The sequence below is a fragment of the Perna viridis genome, chromosome 11, assembly GCF_037379345.1.
Source record: "Perna viridis isolate PV_CMFRI_1.1 ecotype Kerala chromosome 11, ASM3737934v1, whole genome shotgun sequence".
Classification (NCBI taxonomy): Eukaryota; Metazoa; Mollusca; class Bivalvia; order Mytilida; family Mytilidae; genus Perna; species Perna viridis.
The window spans coordinates 24,978,905-25,001,048 of record NC_142455.1 but is presented as its reverse complement, the minus strand read 5'-3'; the positions used below and the strand labels follow the sequence as shown (position 1 = coordinate 25,001,048).

Here is a 22,144-nt window from a genome sequence, read left to right as displayed (position 1 = left end):
TTTCAATTAATCAGTTGTTCAAGTTTAACCGTCATTTTGACCTTTAAACTGAAGATAGTTTGAGTTATCGGTATGTTCAAATTTGTCACAAAGGACATATTGATTGAACGTTAGAAAAAAAATATAATTTGTTTAAATTAAATTGAAAAAATAATGAGAATGGCGAGGTCTGTAATATGTTGTCAAAATAAACATAAGTTAAACTTTCAAAATTTATTTCATACATCTAATTTGTGCTTAACAAAATAAAATATAATATGATATGGTAAGTTGCACCATGAATCATTTTTTTAATCATGAAAATAACATAATTTTAACTATTATGTATATTTTTTTTTCAAAAATGATTATTGATAGGCCCATTACAACATAAAATCTCTGGGGGAATCTTATTATTGAATTTACTGAAATATCGGCAAACGGAATACCAAACTTGGATGTTTCAAATACGTCAAATACGTCAAAATCAAAAAATATGGAGTAAACAAGAAAGGGTAGTCAATGGAACCAAGGTTATAACGGAAATCAAAAGAATGTAATACAGGAACAAAGACCAGACACGGAAAACAGACATACACAACAAAGAAGATAAATTAACTAAAATAATACATACAAAAAACACATGAAACAGAAACAATCGAATAAAAAATATACATAAAAACCAAAGATAATAGAAACGTCACACGAAAAAATAAAACATAGCAATATGACCTCCCACAGGAAGTGACACCAGGTGCTCCGGAAGGGTAAGAATTTTTTACTCGGCCAGCGGCAACCGCCGTATTGTAAATCAATATAATCCAGGTGTTATTTAGCAATGAAATTCCCCGATGTCAAATACACTTTACTGAAACTCATTTATTTTTGATGTTGATTAAAATCTATCATTTTTATCATTTTTAATCAATTTTCTAGGATATGATGTGGTTGTTTTCCTGGTGTATAATACCGAAAACGAAAGTTTTAACAATAATGATTTCCCCGTTAATCTTAATCATAATAAAAATATGTTCAACCCCATGATAAAATGCATAATTTGAAGTGATGCCTTTTGGGGTTTTTTTTGACAAATTGTTTACCTGATTATAATTAATCAATGAAACATTACTGTATATCCTTTGTAAATGATGATTATTTTAGACACCTTTGCCTTGTTTGTAAGAGTCAAAGTTTTGCTGTAATTGTTGAAAAACTAACAATTCCTAACTAGCTCCTCAAAATCTTACATTAACTATAAAGCTTATATTTAAGCTATACTTGACTAATAATATTTATAAGTTTAAATTCATTTCTCTCACATGACAGTGTAACGTGGTGGCAGTATCTATGCGTAACAAATCATTTTGACGTCAGGCAAAAAATTATTCTGACCAACATGGAGATATTTTCATTTACTCTATCAATACCTGAGTTTTACCATTTCGGGCAATTAATTAACTATTTCTCAAAATTTCATGATGCAAATATTATGCATTTGAATATTTAAAAATTAGTTATCACTGTCTGTGTTTGTAATTTTTATTTCACTTTAAACGGACCTGAAACTTGGTCATATCAAACCACTGAGCTAAAATGTTTTGTAAAACCATTTAAAGATTGACTTATAAAATAACAACATCTAAAACATAACAACACTTGTTTTTGTGTTCATATTTTACACGCGTAGTTGAAAAACAGAAATCAATATGTATTTGCTATGCACATGGAAAGGATGAAAAGATAGAGTTTCTGGATTCTCTAAAGTCTTGGATATTTATTCAGCCTTTTTAAGAATCAATCGGACAGCTATGTCAGCAAAATATTTGTTTGGGTCAGAAGATGTCATCCGAACACGACAGACATTATACAATGCTTTTGAGTACCCTATAGCACGGCACAGCCTGAAAATATAATTGAAATTATAATTGTTTCAGAGGTAGCGTCGAAAATAATAGCAGTGATAAGACTTATACTGCTACCACACTCTCCAAAGAAGAGATTGTGGAAAACCATTAATCTGTACTATCCTCTTTTGGTCTCTCTACCACGGACGATGATTGTGATTTACCGTCTATGTACTGGATTCCTAAACTCCACAAGAATCCATACAAACAACGTTTCATAGGTGGATCTGCAAAATGTACCACCAAACCTCTTTCTAAACTTTTAATTTCTATACTCACAACTGTCAAAGAAAGAGGGTGTGCAGTCCTACCACAACACTTGTTACTCCCGTAGTGGAATTAATTCAATGTGGATCCTGAAAAATTCGAAAGATCTTTTGGAGACAATCAGTTCAAGACTATTATCTGAATATAATAGCATTTAAAACCTATGATTTTTCAACACTGTATACTTCTATTCCCCATAAAATCCCGACTTAAAAAAATTTCTTGCTGATCTATTCCTTCATTCTTATGATGCTGTCTTTATAGCTGATCTGATCCGAAAGAAAGAATATCGTTTGGCTAGATCATTTAATCTCAGTTTCCGCTATATAGATGACGTATTATCTTTAAACAATCCTATTTTCGGGGGTTTGAAACATCGCATCTACCCAAAAGAACTTGAGATAAAGGATACTATAGACACTGTGAAGTCAGCCTCATATCTTGACCTACACTTAGTAATCGATGTAAAGGAAAACTATTGACCAAACTTTACGGCAAACGTGATTACTTTTCATTCAAAATTGTCAACTTTCCTTTCATCTGTGGCAACATCCCTTCAGCACCTGCGTATGGAGTGTTCAAATCACAACTCATACGTTATGCCAGAGCTTGCCGAAACTACGCAGACGTTTTGTATCGCGCGAGAACTCTAACAAATAGGCTTCTGGAACAGGGATATGTTGCTACAAAATTGAAGTCATCACTACAGAAGTTTTATGGTCGTCATCATGAACTCGTAGATCGTTATGGCGTAACCATCTGCACCATGAAAACTGATTTATTCAACGGGTCATAGTTTTCCTTTCCTCATTTGTCTACCCGGACTTGACTTTTTATGAGCAACTCGGCGGGTGTTTGAAGAAAAGCAGAGGACGCTTACCCTACCGGTGTACCTGGTCCATGCTCCCAGTTTTTAGCGGAGCCCGAGTTGCTCATTTGCTTTTGTTACTTTGTATGTACGATTTTATTTACTTTATGTTCTTTGCTTTTCTAGAAACACCCGCCGAGTTGCTCATAAAAAGTCAAGTCCGGGGTAGACAAAGGAGGAAAGGAAAACTATGACCCGTTGAATAAATCAGTTCCCATGGTGCTGATGGATACACCATAACGATCCATGAGTTCATGATGACGACCATAAAACTTCTGTAGTGATGACTTCAATCTTGTAGCAACATAACTCTGTTCCAGAAGCCTATTTATTAGAGTTCTAGCGCGATACAAAAAGTCTGCGTAGTTTCGGCAAGCTCTGGCATAACGTATGAGTTGTGATATGAACACTCCATACGCAGGGCCGAAGGGATGTTGCCACAGATGAAAGGAAAGTTGACAATTCTGAATGAAAAGTCATCACGCTTGTCGTAAAGTCTTGTCAATAGTTTTCCTCTACCATCGATTTCTAAGTGTAGGTCAAGAGATGAGGTTGATATATATATTTACCAAAGGCAAAATGCTATTCAGAATGTTTTAAAGTATTATCAAAACAAAGGATGAGGGTACATAAGAAATTTAATTATCTCCCTTCAGTATGCTTAAACTGTTTTAATTTTAACATTAAAACGTTTTCACCTTTGATTTTAACAAAATCTAAAAATAAAATTATTTTTATTCATAAAAGAAATAAACGTAGTTATATGCATGATCAATCTGTATTTGTTGAAAAAAATTTAAAAAAAACTTCCAATGCAAACCAATATTTTAAGTGATGCCCCTTGTGAATAAACCTTTAGAAATCAAGCAGTTTTATGTATCACTCTTTAAGGTTCATAAGCCAAGTTATCTTTTGCAACTCTCAAAATATAGGGTTATGCGGCATTGTTTGGCCATTTCCAAGGCTTGTTTACATACAATGTGAACTTGTCCTAAATTTCAACCTAGCCCCCACCTCTATTTAAAGTGCTGTTAAAACAAATGAACAGCAACGCAAAATAAAAACCGGCATATTCTGAAGAGTAAAAGAGAAATATCTTTCATATTATATCAAATTGAAAAAAATATTATTCAATCCCATGGCCACTGGCATTCTCATGACAAATTGTTCTCACAGAAAGGGCGGTCCCTGAGACATCATGAATGTTTACTCCATTTATACCTTTATTATGATATGTTTTCTCTTCTCTTTTGTACGGTTCATGTTTTGTTTTGTTTTGTTTTTTTGCTTTTTGGGGGTTTTTTTTTTGGTTTTGTTTTGTTTTTGTTTTGTTTTTGTTTTGTTTTTATTATTTTTATTTAGGATTCAGCCACAGAAATGTTTAATTTAGCGTAAATGACTGCGCTTAATTACACATTGAAACATCAAATTGATGAGATATTAAGATGTAACGTTTACATTTAACAGCCCGACGTCAATGCTAGAAAAAAGCTCGTTGAGTATTTATGTATTGGAAAAGTCACGTATTTATCCCTGTAAAGAACGTTTGCATTTGTACCTAAGGTAGTACAATACAGTTAGGTCATTTCTGAAAATTATCACAAGAGGATACAAGAATATCTTCTATGACGTCGCATTTGAAATGATGAAAATTCAGAAAATTTGGTTGCTAAGGACTTGTTTGCACTAAACAATTAAATTTCTTAACACAAACTACATTTTCTTACTCAGTACACCTTAACCTACACAAGAAATTGTGGTTTCTATGGTGAAAATCTTTTTTTTTTCAGATGTAGGGTTCCTGAAAAACTTGCCATCAGGTAGTACAATACAGTTAGGTCATTTCTGAAAATTTGGTCTCATTTTGTTGAAATAAAGCTGCTTTGAGGCAGTCCACACAAAAATTTCTAGTGTTTTGTCATTAAAAAATGCATATTTTCTAAATCCTTGGTGTGTGGAGGTTCAAGTCATTTATAAGTAATTTAGTGATTATTCTTATAAAATCCAGTAGCCATGGTAACATACTGAAAAAATATTACTGGGTTTTAGTACAAATCAGGGGTGCCTTTCCAAAACGAACAGCCAAATACTATGTTTTATAAAATATCAGGCACTTGGACACTACCACAGGATGAAAGCATGCATGGAGTAGGTGGAATAAAGGTAAAAATAATAAAACCTTTTCGATTCATTCTCTCACAATTTTAGTCCCAAAAGTTAATGCGAAATAAGGTATTTTGAAAATCAGCCATCTGATGCTGAAGAGAGAACCTAATACGGCAGGGGACTGAAACGTTCCGGATACCATTTTTCATTTAAATTACACCTGTTTACCATAACATATATTACATCTGTCTATGTATATATACCTATCTACATTTAATCAATATATCCACCAAATTTCAACTTTTAATTTTAAGTTTTACAAAATTTGACCGTGGTAACTTGGTGTGCGAAACAGTGCGCCTTAATGTAACTGTATAGCGCACCCTTAAGGAGAAGACAACTTTTTAAGTTGTTTATTTTTTGTGATTTTTCCAAATCTCTATTAGTATGGAATTAAAAAATACCAGATTTATTAAAATTGAACATAGGATATTGATTCTAGCACAAATCAAATACTTGGTCTGCTCCCCCAGATCAGGGATAATTCTGCCTTGTGTTCTGCTACATCCATTCATATAATGAAAAAAGCTGTATACATGGCAAAAATGAGAAAACACATTAAGACACAGATTTATTTCACACTATGGGCACTGAAAAAGTTTTTATTTGATGTTTTTATTTCATCGTTGGTTTTCATTCCCTAAAAAATAGCATATGAGGATGAAAGTATAGAAAATCATGGAGTTTTCCCAAAACATAAGACTGGGTACTTAAAGGCTTGTTTTGACTTTCTTTTCTGCATTGCAATACTTATTTGCACAGAAAAGGTTTGTTCGGTTATCCATTTTATTTATTATAAGCTAAATAGGTAACATTTGTTACTTAAAAGAGGTTAGAATAGCACATATCACGAGAGGATACAAGAATATCTTCTATGACGTCGCATTTGAAATGATGAAAATTCAGAAAATTTGGTTGCTAAGGACTTATTTGCACTAAACAATTAAATTTCTTAACACAAACTACATTTTCTTACTCAGTACACCTTAACCTACACAAGAAATTGTGGTTTCTATGGTGAAAATCTTTTTTTTAGATGTAGGGTTCCTGAAAAACTTGCCATCAGGTAGTACAATACAGTTAGGTCATTTCTGAAAATTTGGTCTCATTTTGTTGAAATAAAGCTGCTTTGAGGCAGTCCACACAAAAATTTCTAGTGTTTTGTCATTAAAAAATGCATATTTTCTAAATCCTTGGTGTGTGGAGGTTCAAGTCATTTATAAGTAATTTAGTGATTATTCTTATAAAATCCAGTAGCCATGGTAACATACTGAAAAAATATTACTGGGTTTTAGTACAAATCAGGGGTGCCTTTCCAAAACGAACAGCCAAATACTATGTTTTATAAAATATCAGGCACTTTGACACTACCACAGGATGAAAGTTTGCATGGAGTAGGTGGAAAAAAGGTAAAAATAATAAAATAATAAGACCCTTTTCGATTCATTCTCTCACAATTTTAGTCCCAAAAATTCGTGCGAAATAAGATATTTTGAAAATCCACCAAATTACAACTTTTAATTTTAGGTTTGACAAAATTTGACCAGGGTAACTTGGTATGCAAAAAAGTGTACCTTAATGTAACTGTATAGTGCACACTAAAGCTCTACCCATGAAAACAAGCAACAAATCTTTTTGGTCTCCCGTTCCGTCAAAAGTGTTTTTTTTTTCTTTAACAAGTATTGACGGAATTAAACATACACTTACAGCATGTATAATTCTGTGTCATTAAGAGTATGTTCCGCTGAAAACGGAACCACAGAAAAGATATAAATATATCAATCATCTTTAACCGTTGCCTCCTCTACTACATGGTAGCACTGCATGAGTGACTATATCTTCAAGATCAATGGCGTTTCTTTTGTTTAACTACAGGCAGACAGACAGATCGCTGCTGTGTTTAATGTTTTCTGAGTACAATAGGTAAAACGTAATAAAAACGTATATGCACAGATCATTGTTGATAAATCAGCTATTCCTGTAATATTTGCGAAGTTTTAAAATATGTAAATGAGAAAAATAACAAATGACACTTATTCATTACAATTTGTGACTACGAATAATAGTAAATTAATGTGGGAAAGTTTGAAAGAAAGCGCATCTTTGTAGGTGTTTAACGCTTCCGTTTTCGGCGGGAGCATCCCGATATTTCATCATACATTTCGTAATCTCCCACTGTTCTGTCTCTCTTTCGGCGGGAAACTTACCGCTTTCGTAATTTTCAGATTCAGCAGTTACAATGATGGTGAGAAAAAGGGAAGTCATGAAGCTCATAAGTGACATACTTCAATTTAGGATCATAATACGTTTGTTTGTCCAAAACTAATGTTGTAATGTATGAAAATAAACTGTCACTGCTTTTTTTACTCTAGAACCTTGGTTCCCTTGATTACTCTTTTTAAAAAAAAGAGCTGACAACTCATATATGTCATGAAAATGACGATTCGTCAAATTTCTCTTTTTCGGAAAATTGTAGGAGGGAGGGTCTTCTGCTTTACGAGGATTCACACCTATGTAAATGGTATCTCCGCTCAAATGTATTCGAACTTGTCTTATTTTAAATTCAGTTTCAAAAACTATTTTCATTTTAATGTCACGTGGACACAACACATCAAATGATTCGCACCCCCTTTAAATCCGACACCCTCGCACTTGCTTTTGTTTTTAAGATTAACCGAAATTTGGAAAGACATGGATTTAATACAAACGTAAGACAAGATGCAGCTGACTGAAATAAAAGACAACTTTGTTGAACATAAAATATATAGGCTAAAATTTCCATGAAAATATTCGCAAATACGACAAAAGCTTAACTGCGGACACCTAGAGCACGACAGAACCACTTGGCACCAATGTTAGATTAGAACTGTCATAACAAATACTGCAAGGAGGCTATTAAGCACATGACACATAACCGTTGAACATTTACATGTACATCCATACACTTCATAAACCGTGCGCATGAGCCGGCAAAAGGTAATTGATCTGGTAACTATGGGTCAGTGTTTACAATTTTTTTTTTGGTGTAAGTTCAGGGAGGTGTACACTGAGCATGCTGAACACGAACGAAATGTTTGAAATTTTACATTATATACAAGAAATTCAAGCAACAAGGTTTTATACGCACAAAATGCGGAAAATTTAACATTTATTTTGTATATAAACCTTGCAAAATTAAATACGCACAGGGACATGTTTCATATGTGCACAATATATTGTACATACTTTTTTCGGATAGAGAAGGCAGTCTTGAATGAAAATTGTGTTAGATATGTATGACTGTTCTTAATCATTCATTAGAAAAATACCTAAAGCCTTGATCTTTTAATAGGCAAACAAAGAAAATGTTTTTTTTTATTTTCATGCATCAAAATGACGTTCGGGAGAGAGTTAAAAGCTTTATTTGCGCTTGATATTAAAACAAAGCTTCAAACTTTGGTGGATCGCATAAGGGAATAAAAAGCGATGCGAAAATTATTACACACAAAATCATCTTCCAGCGTGCTACTTGTTTCTTTACACAGTTTACAGTTTACACAGTCCCCATGCAAGTCAAACCCGTGAATGTGGGTCATTGTGTATTCGGAGAAATTAGTTGTCCTGTCACCACGTTCATTCATCAAATTCATTAAAATTAATGCATTATCATGTGGTCTTAATATCGTTCGGTGACCTAGTGATTCGATTTGTAATATGCACGCTATATACAGCGTTGTATAGCTTACAGCAGCATTTGCTGAATCTTTGACCCTGCAAAATACTTTTTTGGAATAAAATCAACACTTTCCAGTGCATATAAGACAGATATTGGTGCATGCCAGTCAATTGGTGAGGAATTTCCAAGGCCGAAAAAAATAATGTTATGTTTCCAAGCACTATTCTAAAATTTTGTAGGGTCGGTAGGTAGAAATTTTTATTTTCATTTGATATTTTTGAAATGAAATAAGTCATAAAGATACAATGAAAACCAAATATACAAAGACTAAACATGCAAAGACTTAAGTCCACAGTGGTAAAAACAAAAAATATTTCCGTGGAGTGGAGTCCGAGTTTTTCCGCTAGAATTTTGGTTCCATTGGTTGCTCTTTCAAGACCAAACGTATGTATGTTCAAATTTGCTATTTTGGCAATATCAGTCTGCGTCCATACTTACTCCTCGGACAATACCACACCTGTTAAATATTACGACAATTATAGAACCTGCCTTTTCATTTTTTTTTCTTATCAGCTGTCTTGTCTTTATTTCTTAAAACTTCAATCCTGCCTTTTTATTTTAAATTTTATCCTACCCTCCTGTCAATAAAATGGAAGTTCCCTTATGCTTATACGAGCTTAATTAAAGCCTCTTATTTTTGTATTACACTCAACGTAAAAGTAAATCATAAAGCAGAAAACTAGGAGATTTTTACGGATACTAAAACCAACAATGGATTCAGGAGACGAGATAGTGACGCATTCACGTACAATGTACATGCTTGCATGTTCACAGTAGTGTATGCCAAATTCGGCATCTGATCGAAGAATATGTTATTTCAGACTTTATTTTATTTAAAAAATGACATTTTTTTTATTTCATATAACTACTCCACTTGCTACGGTGTCATCGGTGCCTTCGTTTCTCAATATTTACTTTTTAATATACAAACTTATTGTTTAAAATTGAAAATTTATAGTATGAATTTCATTATTATTGAGTTTTCTTTCGAATTAATAATGATTTTTCCCACAATTATTTAAGTATGCAGAATTAGGCCTATTGGGCCATCATCCTTTCATCAAAAGCAGACTGGCTCAATATCAAACAATAAAAGATAATATTATAATCCTTAAAATAGAACCAATGTACTCGAAACAAAAGTATTTATCCGCCCTTGATCAGACATATTTGACAAAAATGAATTTAAAGACTTAACTGAAACATAATTGTGTAAGTGGTTGATTCTTCCTTCTATTGTTAATTTCATATATCTTGCCTGTGATTTTGCTGTATTTCCCAATGAATAATATCGAAAATGAAAAGTTTGAAATTAATTTCCCTGTCGTCATTTTTTTAAAGGCCAGGGACATCATACCAGTTCTATAAGGACAAATGTATGGTAGGTAAAACGATAGATGATACTTTAAGTATATAGGAGTTTAATGTAAGACGATGTAATGTTTCATCCGGCAGTGATCGCATTACAGATGTGGTATAGGGGTTCTGGATTTTGTGTCATTATTTTTATTTGTCTGTTGATATATTCAAATACATGTACATTCTTTATACTGTCTTACCTTACTTGTCTTAAGACAAGCGTCTTAACTGTTCATTTGTTCTTTTAAGTTTTATTTTTCATATATCCACATGGAAGCTGTCCATAACACAAAAACAAATTAACAAGTGTAAAATTGGTCTTATGCAATGACTTTTTATACTTACAAGAGTATGCCGTATTATATAGATAGCAGTGATTTAACAAATGTTTCCTGTGTAAAAAAATTCGATAATTCACACAATAAAAAAATCGGTAATTTCACTCTTGTACTTTTACCTTATAACTATGAATTCGTCGTTTAAATAAACTTGAATTTTATATTGAAAATGACAACAAATAAGGGAGAAAATCTAGACAAGAGTAATCAAGGGAACCAAGGTTATAGCGGTAATCAAAGAGTAATCAAGGTAACCAAGGTTATAGCGGTAATCAAAGAGTAATCAAGGGAACCAAGGTTATAGCGGTAATCAAAAGAATGTAATCAGGGGAACTAAGGTTATAACAGTAATCAAAAGAATGTGATCAAGGGAACCAAAGTTATAGCACACCAAAAGAATGTAATCAGGGGAACTAAGGTTATAACGGTAATCAAAAGAATGTGATCAAGGGAACCAAGGTTATAGCGGTAACCAAAAGAATGCAATCCAGAGACAAAGACCAGACATGGAAAACAGACATACACAAAAAAGGACATAAAGTAACAAAAACCATACATACGAAGTAAAAGAAGCAAATGAGCAACTCAGACTCCAGTAAAAATGCATTGTTATGTCATTTCTTCCGATCATTTTTTTTGTGTTATTGACCATGTATCAAGCCTGTATCGTGTTCCTTCACTTTTAAGAGATTTACCAAACAGGTTTTCTTTCTTTGTTAACAGATTTACAATTTCGTCAACAGAGCATGTTAACAAGTATAAAGTTTTTTTTTTTTACCAGAAAACATATTACAATAGGCCGAAATAGTTTAGAAAAGAAAATATTAAAACTGTACAAAACATTTGTTGACCTACTTTAAAAATATATCCAGTCCTATATTTATTATTGGTCGTAGGTTTTATTGAGAATATATTTTATTTGCAGAATATAAAGAAAGGATCAGATATAAGTTATACTAAATTTACAATAAAAAATGTCAATACTTAAAAGCGATCTGGTTATTTCATTTATACTAAATAATAGTAATTGTAATGCATCTTCAGACTGAAGGTGATGAACCCCATAAGATACTAAGATAACCATGTCAGCATATCCGTTCAACTTCTTATGTAAAATTTTCGGATTAGAGGATGTCGTCCGAATACGGCGTAAAATATACTCCGCTACACAATACCTGATTGATGATAAATATATTCATTTTATCCCTAGTGGCAGTAGGGCCGAAGGATTAGAGTTGGAGAATAGTGATTTTGATTTGATGATCCTCCTAAAAGACTTCAGAGTTTATGAAACACTAACTAATATCGATCCTTCCGATAGAACTGGGTGCGTTTTAATGGATACTGAGTATACAAAGCCCGGCTTTACCAGGCTTAGATTAATAAATTTTGGAACAAGAAATCCTCTTTTAGATAGACTTGCAATGACGAAAAACATTACTGTTAATATAGGAGATGTCGATTATATTTCAAGCTCTTTATTGCGTTCGTTCGGTCTAATCAGGGGTAATATGCAAGTTCACGGACCGTGTTTAGCCACTACTTCAGGAACAGATATGGAATTTCTCCGTTGTTTTCGTTGTAAAGAATGGATTTCTATTGTACAACCATGGACCTATAGAACGAGAAATACGTGGCCTTGTAATGAACTTATCAACGATATTACCCGGTACGGCGTGCTGTTTGTACCAATTGGATGTAAAACCTCAAGGTATGAAGACATCGAATGGAGAATTTCATTTTCGATTGCAGAAAAACAACTGATACATTCATTCTCACATGTACAGTTCTTATGTTATGCAATGTTAAAAACAGTCGTTTCTGATATATTAAAGAGACGACATGGTGAACTATTGTGTTCATATTTTATTAAGACCATACTGTTTTGGTTGTCAGAAGAGGAAGATGCTAACTTCTGGACAAAGCATAATATTATTCCCTGTTACCTGGCTTGTTTAAAGCGGTTGATATACTGTGTGCAATACCGGGTCTGTCTGAATTATTTTATTCCGGAGATTAATTTCTTTGAAGAACGATTTATCGATGAAGAACATGTCCAACTAATAAGTAGTTTACATGAAATTAAACGTTATGGTTGGGAAGCGTTGCTTCATACAACGACAATTTTGAATTTTATATCTGAACGTCATGAAAATTCATCCGTAATATCTTCAGTAATTTCACCGTTATGTTACCTAGATACCAGTGCGTATACACACAAATTTAATGTAAAATCTTCATTTGATAAATGCGTAAAATATAAAACTTTATGTACACCTCAAATGATGAGATTTATAAAGTATGTGTCGAGCATATACAGTTATCGATATACTTTGAATTACAAATTATTCTTTCAAATCTGGGGAAACAAAAATCTTTATCGACACTATAAGAATATCTTACCAGATATATTGAACAGTACTGATACTGACTGCGTAAGAGGGTGGTGTAAACTGGCTACGCTGTTTTATGAATTGAAACAATTCAAGAGATGTATGTGTAAATGTTCACCAGAAAAGCTTTTCAGTGCAAGCAATACATGGATGTCTATTCCAAACCAAGTTCAAAATGGTTTTCTAAAAGGCAATTTGTTTACCAAGATACTACGGCATAAGTTTTTAGCATCGATTTCAGTTAAAATAGACGCACTATGTCCAATGGAATTGCGATTAATATTTAGAAATAAAATTACAGAGAAGAATAATGTTAATACCGCTGAGACGGTGCATATTCCGCCAGTCGTGTATATTTTGTTCTTAGAATTCCTGTGTGATCACCATCTTAAGCAGCACCGTATAAAGGAACTCACTTTCATAACTCTTCAGATGACTGTGCGCGAAAAATACCACATACCAAATGAGGATTCTTTGAATGTTGCTAAAATGATTTTAAAATTCGCATCTACTATGCGATAGATTAAAAATAGGGCTAAATGTAATGTTTTCCTCTCCATTGTGTGGACCCTAAGTAAGTTAGAAAGTTATAGAACCTAACAAATACCGGTTAGATGGATTTGTTATAGTTTTAATGTGTACTTGATAAAACAATACCAAGAAGGGCATACACAGTTTTATTCTGTGTACATGTTTGTCACTTGTTCTTTTGAAACTAGTTTGGCATCAATCAAATGCTTAGATCTTCTTAATTTATCTTAAAGAATAATCAAGAGAACCAAGGTTATAGCGGTAGTCAAAAGCATGTAATCCAGGGACGAAGACCCGACATACACAACAAAGAACGTGAAGTAACTAAAATCATACATATAAAGTAACAAAAGCAAATGAGCAACTCGGACTCCACTAAAAACTGGAGCATCTTAAATCATTTTTTTTTTCTGGAATAACTTATTCTTTGCCTTTCAGTAGAGAATTATGTGGTCAATTGCCTTCCAATGTATTAATACTGTTGATAACCAGTATTGAAGGTTATTGTTGACGTCAGTAAAAATCTGTATAAAATCTTCCTTACTTTTTATATTATAACCGGTCTTTTAAGAACGTGCCTATCTTAAAGTCTTGTCTTAAAAAGTGTTGCGCAAATAACCTGTAGTGAATCTGCATAAATAGTAAGGCTGTTATAAGACAGTTTGAAAGTCTAAACAAAAAACAAAAAATAACACCCAGCCCCATTCAATAACAAAAAATAACACCCAGCCCCATTCAATAACATGCATCTTTCGAACACCAAAATGACTTGGATCATAATCTTAAATAAGAGGTGTGCAAGGGGCAATTCGAAATAAAATATCTGTGAGAATATCATCAAATTCCATTCCGTGGTGTAGGAGTAGTAACGGATAAGACATGGGTCTTTCCTCTAATTTTCCTCAAATAGACCTTTAATTCAAATTTTGACGAATGCAAATGTTGGAAAATGATGATTTGAGGAAAAACTAAAAGATTTGAGGACAAAATGTTCGCGAATTTTTATAAACTCAAGCCGGGTGTATTTTGCTGCCTAATAAGATGTGATGGTATCATTGTAATGTAAATTAATAAATTTTGATCAATATCATGAATGAAAAAATGGCATTGACAACAATTACTCTCTGATTAATGTACACTTAAAGATCTAATATTAACAAAATAATTACAAACAACAACACGTCGTCACGTCACAAATTTCTGCCTAAAATAACTTGACAGACATTTAAGCAGCTTAGCAAAATATTAAGTATTTTCCTTATTAAACAGAATGAATAATAACTATACAATTTGATTAAAAATAAGAAATTGTCGAGAGTTTTCATACATTATTTGAATTAATGAAACTCATTTCCTAAGATAATTTTTCAAACTCAACTGCTTGAGACCTTTCGTGTTGCTTCTTGTTGTCGCTATTCATTTCAGTAGAAGGGTTTGGTCATTGTAAATGTCCTAATAGAAACGTATACCTCAAGATAGGGTGATCAACCATTGTTTCAACTTCAAATTGACAGAAGTAAATTTCCTTGGCAGACGCAAATGACACAGACAGTAAATGGATTTCCTGTAAACCTGTCAGAAACTAATATCTCGATTTATCAAATAAAAATATTGTGTCATGTGTCTAAGTGAAGATTGCAAAAAAGGGAAGTGTCTGAGTGAAGTTTTAGAAAGAGCAATCAAGGGCACAAAGATTCTAGCAGAAACCAAGACAACATAATCCAGGGACAAAAACCAGACAAGGAAAACATACATACACAACAAAGAACATAAAATAACCATAATAATACGTACAAAGCAACAAAAGTAAATAAGCAACTCGGACTCAACTAAAAATGGAAGCATGGAAACTTGTGTATGCTTCCTTTGTGCCTGGTTTTGTTCAAAATTTAAAGCATTTCTAATATACAAAAATCAAAGAATGTGATTATTCCTGGTTGTTCACGGAAAGGTAATCTGGGTTCCTGGTCAATATCATAAGTGACTATTGTATCGCTAGAAATATAGAGTTAGGTTGGATATGCACTATACTCGGCGTCACATAAATAAGATACTGTTAAAATTTGAATACAAATATTTTCTACGACTTTACTGACACCTACCGTCGTTTAAATTGTCTTAAATGACTTGCTCATTCGTTTAGCCAAACGGCTTCTCCCTAAACATTGAATCGTTAAATTCCGGTGAGATTTTAATTCTCGGTCCCAATATTTACATTGTCAAAAGTCGGCCATGTTTACAGTGATCAGGTTGCTAGGAGATGTTGAATACGTTTAAATGGTTTGTCCAAAAATCGAAGAACCCAGAGTGCATTTCGGCGTTAGTTCGGATATCTCGGATTTATTTTACGCGAACAACGTACAATACCGAAAAGTTGATCGAGCAGACGATTGTCACCGGAGTTCGTAAACCGTACACAAATCGTCCCGTAGAAAACAACATGGCGGATATTAGTATGGGTTTTTTTCCCGCAAGGATTTGTTACGCACGATTTAAGCCAATAAGCGACTCGTAGGTACTAACACACGTCATTAATATATGCGAGCTATCTTCAGATTAAATAAAAGAGAGACAACTCTAGCGGTAAGTCCCGACGGTTTAAAATGTAGAGCTTCAATTCGAAAATGTGCTGTATGTGACGTCGAGTATAGACATGGGCAAAGTGTTGCTTATGAAATAAAATATAAAATAATGAATTGAAATTATCTAAATTTTACTTCATTCTTGTACATTTGTATCATAAGATAGGAAAAATCATTTCAGAGAATATACCGTATAAAGGTAAATAAATAGCGTCATTTCCGCTCACCCGATCAGAAAACAACACTGGTCACCCGGGGTTACATTTGAGAGAAAAGTCTTGGACGAAAATACAACCCATGCTTACTGGTTGAGGGAAAGGGTGATAACTCTGGTAGTTTCAAGATAATGATCGTATTTGTTAAAAAAAGTTACTATGTAAAAACCTAAATACAATTCAATATACAAATCCATCAAACGTTTAAGGATGAGTGGCACACGGTGATACAAAATTCTCTGTTAATTTACTGTTAAAGAACTTTTATTCGTGGGTACCAATTTTCGTGGTGTAGGGAAAAATATCAGTTCGTAGGTTCTTTATTTCCTGTATTTGATATTTCTGTTGTACAAGTGAATGGTAAATTCCTTTTTAGTTGGGAACAAAATTTCTTGGTTTACCAACCAACAAAGCAATGAAAAACGGTACCCAATTTGTCAGAAATGTATAAGCAAAAAGGGATAGCATTTATTAAAAAACTAAGCAAACTTCCACAATAATTCATGCGTGTTTTTTGCAAAAACTTTCTTTCAACAACAACAATTTTGCAACAAATATCCAACAGTTATTGATTTTTCAGAAGACATCTACCTTACTCATAATAAACTTTCATGACAAGTGCCAAAATCAGAAAACTACAAATCTATGAAAAGAAATATTAACAAAAAATGCATAAACAAACAATGAGAAGGATTAAATTCCCATTGTGTGGAAATTGGAATCGTACTTATTGATATCTCTCTTTGTACTATCACTAAATCTAAAAGATGCAAAACTGTTTGTAGAAATGAACATTTATGATAATTGTTGCAGATACATTTTCAGGCAATGTTTCTGGATGACACTGTCTCGTAAGCTAGTCAAATAAAAGAACACGTTATCTGGTTGTAGGCTATTTGCATAATATAAACTTTGATTTAGGTATCTGATTGCCGAGATGAGGTGGGAGCGTGCATATATTATATATGCATACATTAAAACTGCTATCGCATGGTTTCAATACATATTCGTTTTTTTTCTGGTACAAAAACACCAACCTTTTAAATATTTCAAATGTCGGTATGCTGACTACTGCGTTTGTGACAACCCTCGGGAACCTTTGGTCCTCCAGCTGTGGCATCGGGCCAATGATTTTAGGGTAATATTAACTATTTTACTGCAAAGCCATTTCATAGAACTGAAAACAAGATTTGTCCTTTTTTACAAAGTTATCTTCTCGTCGGTGCTAGAAACATATTAATTGTAAACTTGTTGATTTTTGTTCTACCATATGTCTAAGAAATGTTGCTTTGATATGTTAGTTCTGGCTTTGAAACCTTTTCGGAATCTTTAGGATACAGTCAACGTTTTTTTTCTTAAACAAGTGTCTTGAAGTCTATAGAAATGTCCTTTAGATTTAAGTAAATTTTAACACAGGTGAAAATTGTATTGGAACTGTTAGGAAGAGATAACGTCATGGTAGCATTTTGTATTCAGAATCTGGCTTAAACAGATCTCACAATACATGCAGTAGGAAAAAGAACGGATAAAGTAAGCACAACAAATGTTCCAACCTAAATAGTAAATAGTACATGTAAATTTTTTAGAGATCACCAAATGTCTTCACCAAGTTTAAACACACCTTTAAGTAATTTCTGCAAGTCAGAAATAGTGAAATCTTTTCAATCTATACTACTAACGGAAGAGACCCATTTCTTTGAGCCGCAACTCCTCTGAAACCATACAAGGTCGAATATATTTGTGATATGAGGTATAAATGTTGTGTTGTGTACTTCTTTTTTTTCTACGGAAAACGCGATTTTTGGGGAAAATATCCTAATTCAAAGACCGTCTTTGGTCCACATGTTACAATACACTTTTGCGCATGCTTAGTCAACGTACTGCCCAGATCATGAGTATATGTGTTACATGAGTATTGTAAGTTCATGATTTTGCTTAATTAAACGACTACCACCATTTTTCTGGAGTGCAAAACTGTCCAGACAAGGAAAGGCGTAGAACGTGTCGAAATAAACCTTCCCCCTTCTATGTGTAAACATCTGCGCCCTAAGTTCTGACCCCTCCCAATTTTTATGTAAAGCTTCTTAGTTCGAGATTAAACCAATTATTCCAGGAAAGTTCACTGGCATTAGGATATGAAACTTTGCTTAGGGACGCATCATTTAACTTCCGGGGGGAGGGGGGGTGTGCAAGGTTTTCTTTTTTTTCTTTGGTTGTTAAAATTATTTCGATCCTGACATTGGAGAAAAAAGGGTTAAAAAATAAGCAATATGGAAAAAATCGCTTACATGCGTTAAAAAAGTACATAATTTTTTGCGCGCTGCGCTCGCAATAAAAAAAAAACAATTCAGAGTAAAAAGAAAAAACAAGTCCCCCATTGATGTAAATTAGATGATCTTACATCCATTGCAATGATTATTCATTTTGTTTGGATCCGTCAAATTAGTACTGTGTCTGCACTTTGCTCGATTTCGCGGGTATCCTCTAGTGCAATATAAAAGTAAGTTTTCTCATCTTGATTGAAAACGCACAACTAGTTTCTTATCCTTCTTCAATTATTTTGTGTTAAGTCTTTGGAATTGCAATGTTTCGTGATATGCATATATAGTTCACCTCAAACAAGCTAGATATTGCGTGATTCATATTTTCCCATTCACACTAAAGTTAAAACGAAAGCCTAAGCATGATCTTTAATGTCCTAATCAAGAGGAAAAGATATAAGCCCCTTATTTTTATCTAATCGATGTCTTCCCATACTTCACGATGTTTTTTTTCATTAAGATAAAGGATATGGAAAATTTATATTATGTTTTAATCTTATGTTATTATGTATTACGGCTGCTAAAGAAACTTTTATACAATCAAAGAAATGATGTAACATTTTAGTTAAAAACATTAAGAAAATATTTTAATTATAAACATTAATTTAATGATATTTGAGGAAATTCATAAAAACACTCATTCAAATTGGTTAAACGTCTATTGAATACCAAGATCAAATAACATTGTCAGTTTACGCAATTATAAATATATCCGTGAGATTTCCTTTGTATTGGCAGTTAGACTTCTTCTGACCACGTATCTGATTGTATAGTTACTTTGTGTTCTTTATTGTGTATGTCTGTTTTCCATGTCTGGTCTTTGTCCCTGGATTACATTTTTTGATTACCGCTTTCACCTTGGTTCCCTTGATTACTCTTCCAATATATGATACAAATTTGCAACAAAATGCTGGCTTGTACAAAGTACATATCATACTTGATTCCGTACATATGGACTTGTAATTTGATATTTTGTGAATGTTGAACATATATGTAGCGAAAACTTATATAGCGAGTTACCGAGAATAACTCTTGAATATACAAATGTTTCCTTTTAGAGTATTTACTAAATACAATGTACGTATTACCAACTGGTCTCTTTTGTCATCTATAAATCGTTCTTAAAAATTATCTCGGGAGTGGTGTAGCACAGAGCGATCCGCTACTAAACATTGTATATTTTACAGTTACTTGGTGTGATACTTCATTCCTTGTATTTTATGTCATTGTTTTCGGGTTTTTTGAGTTTTTATTTGCCCGCTTTATGTATCTATGGGACCCCTGGGATTATAATAATTGGTATTTGGAAATACGTTAAACAAAGCATAACATGATATTGGTGTCATAGAATTGTCCATTGTTGTTCCTGAGAGATGTGGTAAAACATTTCTGGTCTCTGGAGTGATTCGAGATCTCAGACATTGATTGGTCGAAATACAAAGAGATGTGGTTTCATTTTGTCCACGCGGCCATTTTTGTTTCGCACAGCATCACATCTGTCGTATAATCAAAGTAGAAATCGAAACTTCACTGTCAACACGTAAAACGTTCTGTAAAGTATTACCGTCAAGAAGATAGCAATTATTGTCAGTATTTAAAGCAACTAGTAATTGCATTATATATTTCTGTTAATGTTTTATTAATGTTTCCGTTGAATTAAAGCAAGTACTGGTATTGACAGAACAAATAGGTATGACAACAAAAATGAATCGCGGTGTTCTCCTTATTTGCATTCTAAATATATAAATATTGTACTTGAAGCAAAATACCGCTTTCTTTCATTATTAAAATTCAAATAACGATACTCAATCTACCCAATAACTTATCTGTTTGAGCTTGTTATATCAAACACAAAGTTTTCATTTGAAAATCTTTAAAAAATGGTCCAATTCATTCGCAAAAATACACACTTTATGTCGTCTGCACAGCCATTTATAATGGATATCTTACTATGCTCTAAGTGATCTTATGTTTCATGAATATAGAAATAATTTTGGTGATTTATATATGAAACTCCTAATTAGGAGCACTTCTTATTTATGTGTATTTATTCTATTACAGAACTACGGTTATATAGAATGAAAGTATGGCTACAATGTTGTGATGGTCAGGCGATTATACATAGTGTCATTTTGGCTGTTTGTGCGTGGTCTTAGAAGAAATCTTCAGGTTAAGATGATAAGACCCACGAAAAGAAAACAGACAAGAAATCATTTTACTCCTGAGATTGTTGAAACATACTTTGGTTAGTTTAGACAGATTATTGAGCTGCACGGTTGGTTTAATCAACCATCAAAGATTTGGAATGTTGATGTAACTGGAATATCTCTGGATTACAACTCTTCAAAAAGTATGTCTCGGTATGACACTCAGCCGTATTTAGTAACAGCAAGGAGAAACAGCACAACATTCCTTGTTGCAGATGTTATTGCCATGGGACAGACAATACCATCATACACCATTTATAAAGGATAGAGACTATCACAGGAGCTAATATTAGATGGGATGGACGGAAATAAATTCAATATCTCTGCAAATGGATGGTTAACATCAGAAATATTTACTGATTTCTTTACCAGACCTGTTCTTCAGCGCGTAACTGAAAAAAGCCATTAGTTCTGTTGTATGATGGGCACGCATCACATGTAACCACACATATAATTGATGCAGCAAGAGATTTTGAAGTGTAACCTCCACGTCTACTACAACCTTTGGACATATCGGTACTTAGACCGTTCAAAAATGTTCTAAACACAGAATCACACAAATATACATAATAACCCACTTTGTGTAGTAATCAGATAACAGGTGCCAAGATTAATCAACACAGCTTGGTTTAACTCAATGACAGTGTCTAATATAATGGCAGGCTTCAGGAAAACAGATCCAACTATTTCAAAAGCTAAATCTATGAAGCCAGTTGACACCAATGACAATATCACAACGTCAAACAGTCAGTGTCAAACAAGAAAGAAAAGATGTGACAACAGAGTTATTAAAGGTCTTCTTGGCGGTAAGGAATCAGCTTTTCAGGAAGCAAAGTAAATGAAGGCAGAAGAGGAAACAAATACCGGAACTACAGTGGTTAAGAAAAGGAAATTGTTTGGGCCTCCTTTTGGCACAGCCATTACAGAAAAAAGTTTTGGGGACAAGATCGGAGAAAGGGAGTTGGAAAAATCAGAGAAAGCCAAAAAAACAAAATTCATCAAGGAAAAGAAAACAGACAAAACTTGTTCCACTGTTATATCTTAATCCAACCAGAAGAAGAAATTTTAAACTCATATTCTTCAAACTGAAGAAACACAAGGAGAAGTAAATAAGAGTAATGTACCCAACACGTAATGTAAAGGAAAATGCAAAGGACCCATGAAAGGGAACGGAAAGAGCAAAGCTGTAAGAAAACCAGTGCAAACAACTTCTGTGATCAGGGCCTCCTTTTGGCACAGCCATTACAGGAAAAAGTTTTGGGGACAAGATCGGAGAAAGGGAGTTGGAAAAATCAGAGA

The 22,144-nt window shown here is 33.3% G+C and overlaps 1 protein-coding gene across 1 annotated transcript; it reads left to right on the top strand.

The window, feature by feature from the left end:
* The first annotated feature begins 10,244 nt into the window (after positions 1-10,244).
* LOC148603491 (uncharacterized) lies at positions 10,245-21,683 on the top strand. Its single transcript, XM_088551440.1, has 3 exons — positions 10,245-10,280; positions 11,641-13,089; positions 21,490-21,683. The coding sequence occupies exons 2-3, from the start codon at positions 11,679-11,681 to the stop codon at positions 21,681-21,683; spliced, it is 1,605 nt and encodes a 534-aa protein (XP_088407566.1). The 5' UTR covers positions 10,245-10,280; positions 11,641-11,678.
* The last annotated feature ends 461 nt before the right edge of the window (positions 21,684-22,144 follow it).

Bases quoted from the DNA above. Each gene is read 5' to 3' on its own strand.
- LOC148603491 (XM_088551440.1), top strand. From the start codon at position 11,679: ATGTCAGCATATCCGTTCAACTTCTTATGTAAAATTTTCGGATTAGAG. The intron at 13,090-21,489 runs GTATGTGTAAAT...ACTCAATGACAG, and splicing joins ATTGAAACAATTCAAGAGAT to TGTCTAATATAATGGCAGGC.